At 38.7% G+C, this 17,072-nt stretch overlaps 2 protein-coding genes across 3 annotated transcripts in view; one reads left to right on the plus strand and one right to left on the minus strand.

The window, feature by feature from the left end:
• LOC107696114 (hippocalcin-like protein 1) overlaps window positions 1–1,181 on the minus strand; it is a 15,654-nt gene extending 14,473 nt beyond the window's left edge. For both annotated transcript variants that reach the window (XM_016496294.1, XM_016496293.1), the window contains exon 1: window positions 1,067–1,181. The gene's annotated coding sequence lies outside the window, so the exon portion shown is untranslated. The remainder of the gene's footprint in view (window positions 1–1,066) is intronic.
• A 264-nt stretch (window positions 1,182–1,445) lies between these two features.
• LOC107696115 (apolipoprotein B-100-like) lies at window positions 1,446–16,840 on the plus strand. Its single transcript, XM_016496295.1, has 29 exons — window positions 1,446–1,532; window positions 1,878–2,029; window positions 2,442–2,471; window positions 2,751–2,854; window positions 2,944–3,089; window positions 3,237–3,384; window positions 3,481–3,633; window positions 3,731–3,855; window positions 3,942–4,027; window positions 4,116–4,569; window positions 4,656–4,770; window positions 4,863–5,009; window positions 5,141–5,352; window positions 5,426–5,621; window positions 5,709–5,885; window positions 5,968–6,171; window positions 6,331–6,498; window positions 6,583–6,788; window positions 6,900–7,079; window positions 7,163–7,272; window positions 7,369–7,576; window positions 7,685–7,860; window positions 7,962–8,122; window positions 8,236–8,345; window positions 8,468–8,841; window positions 8,944–14,979; window positions 15,084–15,189; window positions 15,327–15,513; window positions 15,623–16,840. The coding sequence occupies exons 2-29, from the start codon at window positions 1,975–1,977 to the stop codon at window positions 16,535–16,537; spliced, it is 11,289 nt and encodes a 3,762-aa protein (XP_016351781.1). The 5' UTR covers window positions 1,446–1,532; window positions 1,878–1,974; the 3' UTR covers window positions 16,538–16,840.
• The last annotated feature ends 232 nt before the right edge of the window (window positions 16,841–17,072 follow it).

Genomic DNA, 17,072 nt, shown 5'->3' on the forward strand with positions numbered 1-17,072 from the left:
TATGTAGATCAAAGCATTACATAGATCAAAAGCAGCCTAAGAAAATCCTAAAAGAACATTTCAACAGGAAAAAAAGAGTCGATTCTACAAGATGCATCAAGATCCCAAAGTGACACTGGCATAAACCATATAATGCAAAAGAATAGTTTGTGCAGACAGGGACATTGGTCAGCTTTTATTTTCATTATTTTAAATATGTATATATTACACATTATTTTCCTGTATTTTTGTAAACGCACTATAATGAGAAATAAATGTCCAGACATAATCAGTGAACTTTTCTTCTCTTCATCTTATGTAAGATAGTAAAGGCAAATCTGTCAATATCTGAACTTTGATATGTCAGTGGACTTTTAAACAAGTATTCATGATAAAACGGGGTTGCTGTGCATGTGCTCTCTTTTTCCAACTCTAAGACTTTTTGCAAAAAAGAAAAAACTCATTTTTATACAAATTGTTAGTTGCCCTAATAGAGAAAATGGTATCTTCTCAGGGTTAGGATTAGTGTGGAGCCTTGACTGGAGACTCTCAATGAGTGCATGATTAGTTCCACGTCATAGAAGACATAGACTACATGACAAACTTAATATAAATCAATGACAATTTGATCAGTGCAGTGCATTAATTCATACATGTTCTCTTTTTTACAAAGAGACATATTCAAATACACAGGTTAAAGATTCATGTGGCTGCTGGCCTATGCAGATTGAATGTCTTGCCTAATGCTTTTATAGAGAATGAGGATAGCATTTCTCTTTTTTTAAAAGCTGTGCTTCATAACATTAGTTGGCACACAATGAACACAGTGTTCAAAAATAGAATTGAATGAATTTTGTGATCACACACACCTGTAATGCTTGTTATTGATTACTTAAAGGTGTGTGATCACAAAATTCATTCAATTCTATTTTTGTGATCACACACCTTTAAGTAATGCTTGTTATTGATTACTTAAAGGTGTGTGATCACAAAAATAGAATTGAATGAATTTTGTGATCACACACCTTTAAGTAATCAATAACAAGCATTACAGGGAAAATATGTATAATGTTCTATATCACAATACCTGGTGATGCTTATAAGGATGTTTAGGGACCAATTCTAGAACAATCTGCTTGAATAGCTTTCCCGAAATCAAAAAATAAATGCCTTTGATAAATAAATTTCTGTGTACCCAAGAAGACTTGTCAGGACTGAAGTGAATAGTATTTACTCATAACACAAAATAAGAGGTTAGTGGATAAAGTAAACAGGACAAAAGGGCAGAAGGTTTAATCATTTATTCCAGTATCAGTTTAGTCATGTCTGATTGGCAAAACCCTTGGCAAATGATGTCAAAATAAAATGTAGTCAAATAAATATGTCGGTTCCAAGATTAGTTATATGACCTCATCTAGTTTGGTGCTTAATGTCCTACTTTGCAACATCATAAGTAAGAAGGCATGAAAGAAAGACAGGCTTCCTGCCATCACATTACATCGCAAGAGGAGCCAGGAGGAAGTTGTAGAGATGTTACTGTAATAATTCAAAAGGTACGTTTAAATATTTTTTATATTTTTAGTCATGTAAAGGAGTGTTCTTTTTCTGAATATACATCAAATAGTAAAAAAAAATAGTTCAATAAAAACAATATCAATAAGATAGAGGTTACATGGATGACTAAACAAACAAATAAACAAAATAGGAAATTAATCAACTGACCAATCAACAGATCAGGCAAACCAAACATCCTTTGAAAAAGCATTTTCTCTCTGTTTGAAAGACCACTGACATTACATGAAATAGTTGCCTTTGTCCTGCCACAGAGGCATAAGATATGAACTTTGGAGTGGGGACTTCACTTTTTACAGCTGCCATCTCTCCTCCCATTCCTGCAGGAACTGCCTTAATATATAAAGCCATTAACAGCAGTAATACAGCACATCACATCTGAATATTCAACGGTCTTAAGGAAAGGGCTTAACTGAACCCATTATGGGGGACACTAAGCTCTGCCTTTTGTTGCTTCTAAGTGGAATAGCCTTAACAAGTAAGTACTACTAAAGATTTAATAGAAACATTTGTGACTGGTGCAATTTGTTTTATGATATATTTTATTTTCATGTTTCAGTTCTAGTAGTACTCATTTGTTTTTAGTTATGGAAAAAATACAAAAATTTTATTTTCTATAAAATATGTATTTTTTATTATATTACATCAGTATTAGTAACTGCTGATAAACAGACATTAAGAATATTAAATGTTGATGATACCAATAAAATGATAGATGATAAAAATAAAAATGATAGTCTTGTCTATGTTGTCATAATTTATTCATCAGTTATTTTTGGTATTATATTTTAAGTTTATCTATTGTTTTTAATGAATAACATTTAATTATTATATGTATTATATAATGATTGATATTGTTCGATATTGTACTCCTTGTTTTTTCACCTTAGATGCTCAAGATGAGGAATTACCATGCCTTTGTAAGTGCTAAGCTATTATTTTTTTTGTTTTAATTTTAAGAAAACATAAATTATGTATAAGAAATTCTATATGGTATATATTATCTAATGATATATATCAGGAAAAAGAAAACAAATAAGAAAACATCCTTCTTTAAATTCTGTGTTACTGTAATATTAAAATTAGTTAATTTTTATAATTTATCTCTTCAATTCATGTCAAGTCGAGTGTTTTTTTTTCCTTTCAGAAAATCTAATGTTGTAGACTAAAGATTTAAGATGTGATTTTTGCTCCCCTAGTGGCCAAAAGATACAAGAGCTTTCACAAGTACGAATACACCTACGAAACAGAGTCTCTAAATGCCCTGAATGGAGCAACCAATGGCCCCAAAGCAAGATGCAAGGTATAAATGTCGACACAGCCAATAATTTTTTGTTTGTTTGTTTTTTCTTCATAAAACTTGAAATTTCATACATATTCCTTTTTAAACAGGTTGAAATTGAGGTCCCACACACATGCAGCTATATCGTGCGCACAACGGAGTGCACGTTGAGTGAGGTGATCGATGTTGATGCAGAAGGAAATCCTCTCTTTGGGCCATCTGCTGGTGCAGACGCTTTCAAGGCTGCCATGGAGAAGTACATTTCTCAAGGCATTCCACACCAAACAATATACATTATATATATATATATATATATATATACCCAACAGAATGATATAACAGAGTTATTCTGAGCAGATAAGAAGAAACCATATTAAACACCTACCCTGATCTCGATTCTCAGGAACCCACTGAAGTTCACCGTTGAGGGAGATGATGACATCAATTTGTTTCCCGAGGATGATGAACCAGTCAATATTTTGAACATCAAGAGAGGTCTAATCTCTGCCCTTGCAGTGCCTGTGCTGGAGGAGGACAGAAACAGAAGAATGGTCAGTCATTAACTCTAAAATGTTGCAAAAAGTTTACATTTGTTAAAAGGTTGATATGCATCGACTAATCCATTATGACTTCTTTCCCAAAACCAGCCCACTATCTACGGTATGTGCAAGACAGGCTACACCGTGAACGCCAGAGAGGACATTGCCACCGACGTCACCCTCAACAGAGACCTGTCTAAATGTGACAATTTCAGGCCGGTCAAGGACCACACCAGTCCACTGGCCCTTATCACAGGCTTGGTAAGTCATCCTGTCTTTGAATAAGACAAAATAACTGTGTGCTGGATATCTGATGGCTTCAATAATGTTTGAACTTGCTTGTCTTTTCATCACACAGCACTACCCACTTGCTCAGCTCATCACAAGCAGCCAAACCTGCAACTACAAGTTTGATAATGCACAGAAACATATGACCTCTGCTTCCTGTACTGAAAACCACATGCTTGTGCCTTTCTCTTACAAGTGAGTTCATTGACAGCTACTTGGGTTTTTACTTTTGATTGACCGTCTCATTTATTGATCTGCTAATTCATTCTGATTATAAACAGAGGACAGTATGGAGTTACTAATGTAGGAAAACAAGTCTTGACTCTGGTGGGAGTGTCTGTGCACAATGACAGAATCTTTGAACACGGTAAGCAATCATTCAGACACTTAAATTAGCATGTGTTTGCAGTAATTGCATTTTAATTAATGGAGTTTTCTTGTTTACCCACCTCTAGATGTAGTCAACATGAAGACACTGCACCTCGATGGAAGCATTGACTCAGTCCATCCAATTAAGGATAAAGAGGTCATGCTGTCTGTTCTACGGGAACTGGCTGGCCTTTCTGAGACCAACAATGGACACAACAGAGCGCACCTAGCTCACAAGCTCATTGCTACAATCCGCAAAATGAATGCTGAAAGCCTGAGCACTGCTCTACCGGAGGCCCTGGAGATTTCTCGCTCCCTGATGTACCAGGCGTTGTTCCAGTGTGGCACGCCAGAATGCACCACTGCCGTCTTGCAGGTTCTCAGGACCTTTGACCGATCCTCAGTAGAGATCGATGCTGCAGTATATGCCATGGGAATGGTTCCCAACCCATCCAGAAGCCTTGTTGAGGAAATGTTGAAGGTGGCAAAGTTCAAGGATAGCAAGCCCATCTACTATGCTCTAAGCAATGCTGTCAGGAGGTGAGAAAACAAGCACAAGTCAACAGTAGTCATGGTATTGAATCAATATATGAGAATTTAATGTTTATTCATCTGCCTTATCCAAGGCTCTATGAAGCTGAAGGAAGAGTCACCCCTGAGATTCAGGGAGTCGCCGATTACGCCCTTGAACAGATCAGCGACTGCACAGGCGATCAGGAACATGTGTACCTGGCCCTGAGGGTATGTTCAACCTATTCCATTAAGCATGCTTCACCAAGTTATAAATAACAGCTGATATGTGGATACTGAAATCTGTATATGAAATCTCTAAGGTCATTGGAAACATGGCTTCTGCAGTCGGAGCCGCAAGCCCTGCTCTGAAATCAGCAATTATCCAATGCATAAACCAACCTGCTGCATCCCCTGAGGTCCAGCAAGCTGCTATTCAAGCTTTTAGACTCACTTCTGTCCCTGATGAGGTAAACCAGATATATTACCTAACTGAAACAATTAAAAATGCTAAATAAAATAATAAATGTAATTTTAAATAAATCTAAAATATTTACAATAAATGTATGTTTGGCTAACATAAATTTGCTATTTCTAACAGGGTAGAGAGGTGTTAATGAAGGTCATTTTCGATGGAGCTGCTCCCATACAGAAGCGTGTTGCTGCATATCTCATTGTGATGAAGGACCCTCAGCCCTCTGAACTGGCTCAGCTGGTTGCTACTCTGCCTAAAAATGAAAACTGTCAGGCTATGAGCTTTGTTAACTCACATATCAGCAACATCCTGAGCTCCACAGCATCTGAGACTAAGGAGTTAGTAGAAATCTTCATACATTTTAACATCTTTAGTATAAAAACTCTAGCTAATTTCTCTTCTGCTTCTCAGACTTAGAGAGAAGATTCTCAATGCCCTCCAAGGGAATGAGATCAGAACTTCCACAGATCCAGCGAAGTACTCTCGCAATTACAAGATTGGCTCTCTAGAGGGAAATGTGATCTTCGAGTCTGAAGAACTTCTGCCCAATGAAGTTATCTTGGAGATGACCCTGAATGCTTTTGGATATGACATAGACATGTTTGAGGTACAAGATTATTCTACATTTTTAAATGTTCTCCTTTAGTATTTCTCTAGTTTTATATTGATATCTTATTATTTTTTGTTCTTACAGATCGGGTTGAATGGTAAGGGACTGGAACCCACTGTTGATGCCCTAATCGGCATTGATGGATTCTTCCGTGACACCATGCAGAAGACCATTAACTATGCAGCTGATCAAGTGCCCAGGGGCAATGACATTATGCAGAGCATGTTCCCAACCCTATGGGATAACATAAAAATGCAACAGGTCTTTTACATTTCAAAATGTTGCTACATTTATAGAACTTTCTTTGATTCGGTTTATCACTCACGTACCTTTCTCATTCTAGGCCCCTCAAAGCATCGTCAAGGAAATAATGAATAATGTTAACAAGCTCATCCAGAAACTGAAGGTTCAGGATAACCCAGAGGCTATGATCTACCTGAGGCTTCTGGGTGCTGAAATGGGCTATCTCAAAACCAAGGATATGGAAGGCATGGCCTACTCTGCTGCTTTACTGACTAATAGACTCTTAAATATGTTCCCTGTTGATGTAAGTGAACTGCTGTAAAATAAATATTAGTGCTTAGCAAATCTACCATGCTCAAAAACACCAACATAATGGATCATGGTCAAAATAAATGTACAGTTTCCTCTTAAGTTAAAATATATTGAGTGAATGATTTGAACAAATTAATGATTTGTTTTACAGTTCATAAAGAGCCTTTACTCAAGTGTCAACAACAACCTTTTTCTTCACTATGTCTTCATGGACAATGAGTTTTATCTACCTACTGGTACCGGAATTCCATTTAGAGTTGCCCTGTCTGGTACTTTTGCTCCAGGAGTGAAAGGAGGACTGAAAATTGCCCCTGATATGGTATGGTATGGTATATATATATTTTTTTTTATTTTTTTATTTTTTACCAAGCTACTTCACCTATTTCTTTGTCTTTTCACACAGAGCGAGATGGCTTTCATGCCATCTGTTGGTGTGGAGTTTGTGACTGAGGTTGGAGCTCTCTTACCTGACTATGTTGAGTCTGGCCTGGAGATGCATACTAACATCTACCATGAGAGCGGTCTGAAAGTAAGGGTTGCTGTAAGCAAAAAGCAGCTCAAGCTGACTTTTCCTACACCCCAAGCTCCAATAAAACTCATCAGTGTGACGTAAGATGCTACTGTTAACACAGAAAATGCAATCATGATAAACAAACAAAAAAAGTTATATTGCTCTACAAATACATTAAAGAAATTCTGCATTTTGTTTTCTCTGCACAGCAACTCTTTGTTCTCAGTGACTGGTACTGAAAAAAAGACTATTCCTCCAATGATGGAACATGTGAAAGCACAGAAATGCACTCCTTTCCTCCCTGGATTTAAGTACTGCAGTGCCCTGCAATACTCAAATGCCTTTTCCAGTGATGCCTCTCCCTACTTCCCCTTGACTGGTGACAGCAAGTAAGGGAAATGCTGTTTTATTTATTTGTTTGTTTTCTTGCTTTTTTGAATCCCAAATATTGAACACAGACCTGTGTCTTTAGATTTGCCATTGAGATCCACCCCACTGGTGAGGTTTCTGCATACACAGCTACTGTTGACTATGTCTATGAAGACAAGGTTGACACGGTGACTTTTGGTCTGAAGGCAGAAGGTAAAGCAATGCTTCTCAAAAGAATCCCTTACGATCTCTAGACATTTTCATCTATTAACTAGCAACTGAAATGTTGCTCTTTTTTCCATATAATAGGAACATCATTTGAGGGCACAGCGAAACTGATGCTTGACAGACAGAAATACAGCGTCTCAGCTGATCTCCAAATTCCTGGCTATGACCTTGAAGCTGGAATTCGGGTTCATTCTGTTGACCGCAGCACTCAGAGCAGGGCCACACATTCCATTCAGCTTGACTTCATTAACAAGAATATACCTGAGGCATCTCTTGTTGCCCTTGCTAAGTATGCACATGTCTATATTAAATATGTTCTAACAATAATAATATATATTTTAATAATTGCACATTGTTCAAATAAACTCTTGGGTTTAATATTCTCTTCCTTCTTTAGGACAGAGTCAATGAAGGATGCCATGCTGCAGGTTCAGCTGCTCATTCCTCATTTTCAGACTGATGCTAAAGTAACTGCACAACTGAAACATGCTGAGGGCCTTACAGTAGAGCTTGAGAGTGACCTTAGGCTCCTCGAGACAACTTCCTCTATTCAGAAAGTCATTCTGAAATATGGTACATTTTACTTATACTTCCTTAAATTCAACTTCAACTCATATTCAGCAAATAAACTGGAAGTCCTCTGCCATGTTAACTAATATTCATGTTCTTTTCAGATGCGGAGAAGATTGAGGCAGAGGTCACTTCTGATGTCAGCACTGAGGTTCACAACAATATTCCTATTGATGCCATCAAAGCCACAGTCAGTGACCTGCTTGACCAGCAGATTGAAACATCTAACATGAAGATCCGTGATGTCTTGATCCAGTCAGTTGAGGTAAATGCAAAATAAATCCTTGACTCCCCAAACCCATAAATTTAAGGAAAAGCAAAACATAGAAATACAGAAAACATTAATTAGAATATAACACTTATTCAATAATCATCTAGGCCTCAAATGCCTACCTGGAAAAATTTGCCGCCAACATCCCATATGTCCAGGGCTTTAGGATTCCTGCCTTCCCAGAATTCACTGTCCCCAAGAAGCTGTTCCTGAATGCGTGAGTGAATTAAAAATACAACAATACATTTTAAAATGCAGAAACATGAATCATATCTATAATGTTACACATACTAATTAATGTTAAGTACATTAATACAACATTTTATATTTTTTTAACAGTGAGGGTTCTGCTAAATACAAGTTTGGTCAGAATTATTATACCATCTCCATTCCCATTCCTCTTGGTGGGAAATCTTCTGGAGGTTTCAACTTCCCTGCTGCCCTGACCACACCAAAACTGGTAGTACCTCAGCTTGGCCTGGAAGTTGCTTCCATTAGCATTCCTCTTCCAGAGGTCTTTGTTCCTGAGAGTCTGTCTGTGTCACTGCCTCACATGGCAAAGGCAGAGGTGTCCAGCAAGCTGAGCAGCAACTTCTACAACATGGAGGCAACAGCTTCTGCTGGCAGGGAACTTGTTGAGAAACCAAGCTATTCTGCCAAGTTTGAAGTCACTGGAACTAGCCCAGTGGAGCTCCTCTCCTTCAAAGTGGAAGGTATTTGTATGTTTGTTTGCAACTATATTTTTCCTAACCCCATTTTTTTTGTAATCTGTAATAAATTACTTATTACTTGATTGTTACTATCCTTATGTTTAGGATCTACTTTAGTGGAAGACACACCTGGGGAATCTTTGAGAGCTGAGATGAAATCCTCTCTTGATCACAAGCTAATTGAAGCCAGTGTTAATTATGTTGAGGAAATTACAATTGCTGAAAAAATCAAATTTAAGTCAAGCAGTAAGATTGAGGCAAACAGTCCCTTTGGTCTGAAGATTTCAGTGGAACATACAGGCCAGGTTGGAGTCAATGAGGATGAGATCTCCGGAGATGGAAATCTGATGGGCTCCATCAAGGCTGGTCCTCTGAATGGTGCTGTTGCTCTCAGGCAGTCACTTATCCTACTCCCATTTAAGCCAGAAGCGAAAATTGATTCCTCTCTGAAAGTAAACTCAGACCATTTCCAGGCAGAGAACACAATTGAAGCAGCATTTGCCAATGGAGAGCTCATTCTTATATCAAAAACTACTGCATTAGAGAACACTCTGATGCATGATGCTGAAGTTACCTATACAGGGTCTCTACTTGCTCTGAAGTCAGATACAAGGGCAAAGATTCTCAGTTTGAACATCCAAAATGTAGCTGAGGCTAGTGCTAGTCCTGATTCGGTCAACATTAAGATTGACACTAATGCTGATGCTTTTGTTGGGGTTGAAAATCGTATCCGTTCCCAGTTTATAGCAACACTGGATGCTAATGGGCTGGATGTAAAAAGTGATGCCTTCGCAAGTCTGACTGAACACACAGCTTCCCACAAGTGCAGCCTATCCCTGACCGGGGATGGCCTGGTCACGAGTGGCACAACCTCAATGGAAAGCTCTCTCATCCCTTTGATGCTTGAGAACAAATTCAGCGGAGCCCTTGACACGTCAAAGCTTTCCTTGTCAGCTGAGACGAAGGGTAAATTTAATGAAATGATAATTAAAAATACAAATTCTCTGTCTGCATCCCTGTCCTCAGTAGCTTTCAACTCCGTAGCGGATGTTAAAGGTGATGTTGTAACTTATAAGCATGACATCTCCATTCAAATTGAACCATATAGTACTTCAGTGACAATCAACAATAATCTGGATGTTCTGGACATCACTCTGGTTAATGAGGTCCAGTTTAAGGCACTTTCATACACAGCTGACTTGAGTGGCAGCTGGAAGCTTTCTTCTAATGCAGATGAGCTGAAGCACACATACGAGATCAGATATGAAGATCTGGTTGTCACCGCCAAGTGTGGTTCTACTGGAAAACTCATGGGATCTCACATGAGCCACAACACAGAAATCGAGGTTGCTGGACTATCAGTCACATTCGGCAGTGATGCACTTTTAAATTCACAGTACCTACGCTTCAATGGTAACTTTCATGCCACTGCTGTTCCCTTCAGATTCAACGTTGACGCCATGGCCAATACAGATGGTGATTTGTATCTGTATGGAAAACAAAGCGCACAAGTTTACTCTAAATTTCTTATGAAGGCAGAACCTCTTGCTCTTGCACACTCACACGAATGCAGAGTCTCAACAACACACAATTTGGACAATGGTCTATCAATTGAAACCAACCTTGATAATAAGATTGATACTGTGCTGACACCATCTAAGCAGCAGGCCACAATGAGAGTAAAATCTAAGGTCAACAACCATTTGTTCAACCAAGATGTGAGTGCTTACAACAACCCTGAAAGACTTGGAGTAGAAGTGTCTGGATCCATCATCACAAACCTCTTCAACAGAGTTGATGCTGACAACCAAGACCACTTTTTCTCAGCCTTCCTAAAATACGATAAAAACACTAACAGCCATATCTTCAGCCTGCCATTGATTCAGAATTTTCCTGTGGACCTGCAACACATCAAAATTAAAATTTTAAGGATTGCTGAGGCCATGCCATATTATATCAACAGAGAAGACATTATTGCCGAGATTCAGAACCTAGCTAAGTACATAAGTGATTCTGTGAATGAACTAAATCTGGAGAGGAAAATCGCCCAGATGAGCGAGGGCCTGATTGCTCTATATGAGAAGTATGGATTTACTCTGGATAACATGGAGGCCGCTCTGATGACTCTAAAGCCTGTTATGTTGAAGCTAGTCACTGAACTGGACACTCGTGTAGAAGAGATAGAAAAAATAGTCAGAGAAATGATTGCAAGCGGCACACTATCTGACACTGCAATACAGAGACTAACAGAAGAACTGAATGCATTCAATGAGAAATATGACATCAGAGCCATAGTTCTTGCTGTCATTGAGGCTATTGAAAATTTAATTGAGCAGATTGATGTAACGAGACTGAAGGGCAGTGGCAGTGCCCTCTTGCAAGATCTTGAGGAACAGTATGCTATTAAATCCACACTGGAGGCGGTTTTGAGTGAACTGAAGCAGTTTGTTGCAAACTTTGACCAAGGAAAGTTCATTGAGGATGTGAAGAACTTTGTTACCTCTGCCAACTTCAGAGACTATGCAGAAAATTTGGTGGCTCAAATCCCTACAGAGGAAATCCACAAGACTTTTGAAAAAACAAAACAACTGCTTACTGTACTGGGAGGGAAACTGAATGCCATCTACAGCACTGTGAGAGAAACCCTGGGGCAGTCTGGGGTTGACAAGAAGATTGAAGCAATTCTGGAAAAGGTTGTTGAGCTTATCAAGAAGTTCAATATTGAACAAACTGTTAAGGCTCTTGCTAACACTTCGAAATCTATTCTGACCCCCATCACAGAGCTGCTGGATAAGGCCATGACCTACTTGAAAACAACAGAGGTAAAGGAAATCATTGAGCATTTAAACAACTGCCTAAACCATTGCATCAGATATATTAGATCATTTGACTACAATGTATTTGTGGATGAAGCCAACCTGAAAATCAAGGACTTGATAAATGAACTTTACACCATGAGTTTGTCACTTGAGATCCGGCAAAAGCTCCATGCAATCAGAGAATTTGTCAATTATGCTCTGCCATCTCTTACTGCTTGCCTCGAGGAGCTAAGAACAATCAAAGTTGCAGATGTGGTCAAAAAAATCAAGGACATTGTTGATAGTGCAGACTACATTGACACTGAGGCACTTATAGAGAGCCTCAGGAAGAGAATTACAGACATGGATATCAGAGAAGAAATCATGCAGCAAGTGAGTGTTATCTACACTAAGGTAGTTGCCATTGCAACAGATGCATGCAGTGCTGTTATGGAAATAGTCCAAACCATCCTTAAAGATCAGGCAATTGTCAATGAGATGAAGCAAATCTGTGATGGAGTCAAGACAGGACTGAAAACAGCTGAATTTGAGATCCCATCTTTCACTTTCCCACTCACTGACCTTGTTGTACCCTCCATAAAAATAACTTTAGAGAAGCTTCAGGAAATCAGCCTCCCTTCTACACTGATTGACCTTCCAGAGTTTATTATTCTGCAATATCACACAGTGCCACCAGTCAGAATAGAGTATGATGATATCAGGCAGGGACTATTAGACCTATTAAACTTCATTGCCAATTATGAAATGCCATCTGTTGACGCCATGTTTGGCGACCTAAGAATTATCTACCTGCCTGAAATCTCTGCCATCACACTGCCAGAAATCAGTTTTCCAGAGATCTCCTTCCCTGAAATTCCTAAATACTTTCCAAAGCACAAATTCTCAGACCTGCAGATTCCAGAATTCACTCTCCCTGCAGTCCCTAGTGAGGTCATGATGCCCTGCTTCGGAAAGCTGTACAGTGAGGTTAGGGTCACCATTCCAATTTTCAACATGAGAACTACCATGGAATTCTTAAACTCTACTGAAAGTGCCGAAACCCCACAATTCACAGGGCACATTACCTCACATGGATCATCTAAATATGACATTCTTAAATACACCTTGGATTCCACAGCTCGGGTTGCCATCCCTAAGATGAGTCGTGTGATTGTTGCTGAAACCCTGAAGATCACTCACAGTGTCCTAGCAGTTGACCATCAATCCTCAGTGTCACTGTATGGCTTCTCAGCCCAGGCTGTGTCCAAGAGTAATATGAAGATAACTATCGCCTCCCTTAGTGCTAACATTCTTAACAATGCTTTCTTTGCACTGGAGGATGGAATGTCTGCAAATATTAAAACACAGTATACCGACAAGGTAAGAATTCCTGCGCTCTCATGGAACAGTGACCATTCTTACACTAATGAGGTCACTCTTAAGCAGGATGGTTTAAAAATCCTTCTGACGATGACAGAAGAAGCCAAGGGCCAAATATCTGTGCGTGATGATTCTGATGATATCACCATCAAGAGTATCTCAACTATAATTATTACTCCAACAACAGCCACGCTAACCAGTTCTGCAGATGGCGAAGGTGGATCTTTAAAGTTTAAACAGAAAATAAATGCTGATGGTGTTGCCCTGAACTACATCGACTTTAATGCCCATATTGAAGGAAATTATGATAGTGGAGAAAATTACTTGCTGAATGCTTCTGGAAAGGCTAATCTCAGAGAAATGAAGGTAGAGATGAAGGCAGCCTATGACACAAAGTTCACTGGATTGCTCAGTGGTACATTTTCTAGTGCCTTCAACATCTTAGTGCAACCATTTGAGATGATCCTTGATTTCCAAAACAAGGCTAATACTAAACTCAGCTTCAAAGACCCTCTGACTGCCAAGATTGATCTTCAGAATGATTATGCTGTTATCCTAAATACCGACATGCAGAAGTTGAGTACTGTGGCACTTGCTCGTTTCAACCAGTACAAATACAGTCACAACTTTACAGCTGCCAACAGCGGAGATGAGGCTGGCATTTACGCTGCCGTAAATGGAGAGGCCAATTTGGAATTTCTGACTGTCCCATTCAGTATCCCACCTATTGAGTTTGAAACATTTATTATAATTGTTGGCACTCCAGAAATCAGCAACATCAACCTATATGAACATACTGGTCTTAAGCATTTGTTGACCAACTTTGACCAGGCTATTGATGTAGACGCAAAGATTGTCTACCAGAAGAGCAAAGCTGCACCCATTATTGATCTTGGCCTTATTAACGTCCATCCTCTGGGTGATTTAATCTCTGAGGTGTCATTCAAGTCCTCTATATTCAGCCTTAATGCTAATGCTGGTATCTATGGGAAAGATAACCCTGTAATTCAATTTGGAGCAATTACTGCCTCTGAGTTTGAGGGACTGAGGGCTAAGCTTGAAGGAACCAGCAGTCTAAGCACCAAAAGTGGATTAAAATTAGCCAATTCTGTGCTCCTGGAAAATCGCCACATTGAAGGAACCCATGAAAGCACTGTGACTATAAACCCAGATAACTTTGAAGTTGCACTGTCTGTGACCACAACTGCAAACGTTAACCTACCTATTCTTACAGCTAAAGTCAACCACCAATTTACTGCTGACAACAAGGCCCATCCAAAAGCGGATTCAACTTTTAAGACAGAGTACACATTTGATGTTCCCATTATTAAGCTTGTTGGTAAGGGAAATGCTGAAAACATCTTAAAAGGTGAAGGAACTCATACATTTATCTCTGCTGAGACTCTCATAAAGGGTACCATTGATGGAACATTCCTAGATAGTGGTATTGTAAAGGGAGCTTTGAATTATCACGAATCCATCTATCTGAATGGCAACAGTTTGCGATATGCTTTAAAGACTGTTGCTGATGGCAACCTGAATTATGGAGATCTCAAGGTAGTGTTTGATGTAGATGAAAACCTGTCTGTGGAAACAGCTATGGAACATGTTTATGGTACGCTGAAGTTTTCTTCCAAGAATGAAGCAAATATTGGAGGTTTTAACACAAAGGGAGATCATACTGGCCAGGCTACAGTTGATCTGGATTTTCTAAAGTCACTGGTGGCTGAAATGAAAATTGTCTTGTCTCAACCAAGCACCTTCGGTGACCTTAGGATCTCTGAGATGGTGTTGGCGGAGCTTAGTGTACCCAAGCAGAAAATTGATTACACCTCAAAGATCATCTCTCCAGTATACACCACAGATGTTGTTGCTAAACTAGATGGTAGTGCACCAGTCTACAAAACTGTTCTCAAGGCTACGGCCACTTCACCAGTTGTGTTCCTGGAGTACAATCTTGAGAGTAAGTATCTGCAAAGATAAAAATAAAACTGCATATAGATCATTCAATGATACTAGTTTTTACTAAGAGTGTGCTTAATTGATTTGTGCTTTCACACAAAACAGGCTCCATGAGTACTACAATGGAGAATGGTGCCCTTGTTGTAGGAGCAAATGCTGTACTTACACATGCTGACTTTACTATGGACTTCAGCAATGTTTTTCGTATGGGGTAAAAAATAAAAACTTCTGACTTTTAATCGAATTATAAGTAAAAGTTTTGTATTAGGCTTACAAGTATTCTTTAGTTTATAACAAATTCTGTGTGTAAATGTTAATTATTAAGCATACTTATGACTTTTTCTTTAGTGATCCTAGCCATACCATGAATGTGGACATCACCAGCCCAACATTCACCGATGTAAACTTTCGCTACACTGCTCGAAGCGATGGGGTAAGTGCCTCAGTTTCCACACCAACAACTGGCCACCTTGGCTTCCAGCTTCAAGGAAAGATTCCATCCGAGATGAATGCGAGGATCTACAGCCGTTATGCTGTAAGTGGCATTTCATTACTCCTTCAAACTGAGCTATTAACTCATGCTAACAACCTTTGTTTCTATATATTGTAATCATTCTATACTGTAATCATTGCATTTTCTGCAGTCTGCACCAGGAGATGATGTTGAAATTCTGATCATCAGAGCAGTACCAAAGGGAGATGAAAAAGTACTGTTGGTCAGCTACAATTTACTGGCCACACGTGATATGGGCGAAGGCTTGATAGAGAGGCTACAAGATATCTCATCCTGTGTTGAAGGATTTGCTGACAAATATGGCATCAATGATGCACTAAATAGACTGTTTAACATTGTTAAAGAAGTTGAAAATATTTTAAGAGATGACAGCTTTTCTGATTCTGAGCATAGTGAGTTGTCTAAACTTTTCAGAAGTGTAGTTGTTACATACCAAAAGACTATCCAGGTCCTGCTTGACGCTGCCATCAACTTCCTGAGAGAGACAAAATATAAATTGCCTGGAATGGATGAAGCTACACTGCCTGAAATCTGCAACAAAATCAGATTTATTTTTGCGGAAATGTTGGAGAAACTCGCTAACAATCTAGAGATATATTTCTCTACCATCATGGAGAACTTCAGCCCAGTTGAAATGACATTTTCCTCTGGAAAGGTCATGACTGTAGCCGAGGTGCAAGAAAATGTGAAAAGTACACTGAGAAGTCACCTAGCTATGATAGTAGATGTGATGAAGCAAACAGAAGGCCTTGATGTGTTTCTTGAGAAACTAGGACAGACCCTACAAGAGGTGGTTGATAAAGCACAAGAATTTGTGGAAAGCATTAAGTCCGATATCTTAGAAGCCGTTGCTGCTCACCTTAACACTTTCTACAATAAGCTGCTGCAGACCTTAGAAGAACTGGCTACAATGTTTGTCTTCATTGTTTTGCTGCCTTTAAGTGCATTTTATAACAACATTTTGACCAATTTGGATGAATTGTTTAATGCAAATAATGGAATACAGCAAATTGAGCTGCCGTTACCTTTTTTTCCAGTAAATTGATCATTCGAAACAAACAGCGAATTAAATAAACACTACCATCTTTTGGAAAGATCATTCCCAAATGGACATTCAAGCCAATGGACGCTTAACTGAAGTGTAACACCAACATGTATATAAAGCAATCACTGATGCCATAAATGTCTCATTATTATGCTGTTGTATTATTTCATTTGTATAAATGATTATTCAAATACTAACCTTGGTACAAAAATGTCAGTTGTGACATATAGTTTCTTTCCTTGTTCAGTATCTGATATTAATGGCATAATGGATGAGGCTAAATAAATAACTTTTATTACGCAATATCATGCATCTTTTTATTTTGTTCCTCCAAAGATGTTAGTCTGTTGATCTGGACAGTTTAGCAAAATGCTTGAATGTGATTATGAGCAGAAAACACACATTTCTTTCTCAACAACATATACGGTATATTGCACAATATTAAATGTTAAGTGCTAACTGTCAAAACATTTCTCATATATATTGAACAGTTATAATATATTGTATAATGGTGGATGTGATAATACAGCAAAAC

The sequence above is a fragment of the Sinocyclocheilus anshuiensis genome, unplaced genomic scaffold, assembly GCF_001515605.1.
Source record: "Sinocyclocheilus anshuiensis isolate Anshui unplaced genomic scaffold, SAMN03320099.WGS_v1.1 scaffold306, whole genome shotgun sequence".
In the NCBI taxonomy this organism is placed as follows: domain Eukaryota; kingdom Metazoa; phylum Chordata; class Actinopteri; order Cypriniformes; family Cyprinidae; genus Sinocyclocheilus; species Sinocyclocheilus anshuiensis.

Bases quoted from the DNA above. Each gene is read 5' to 3' on its own strand.
- LOC107696115 (XM_016496295.1), top strand. From the start codon at position 1,975: ATGGGGGACACTAAGCTCTGCCTTTTGTTGCTTCTAAGTGGAATAGCC. The intron at 2,472-2,750 runs GTAAGTGCTAAG...TTGCTCCCCTAG, and splicing joins TGAGGAATTACCATGCCTTT to TGGCCAAAAGATACAAGAGC. The intron at 8,346-8,467 runs GTGAGTGAATTA...TTTTTTTAACAG, and splicing joins AAGAAGCTGTTCCTGAATGC to TGAGGGTTCTGCTAAATACA.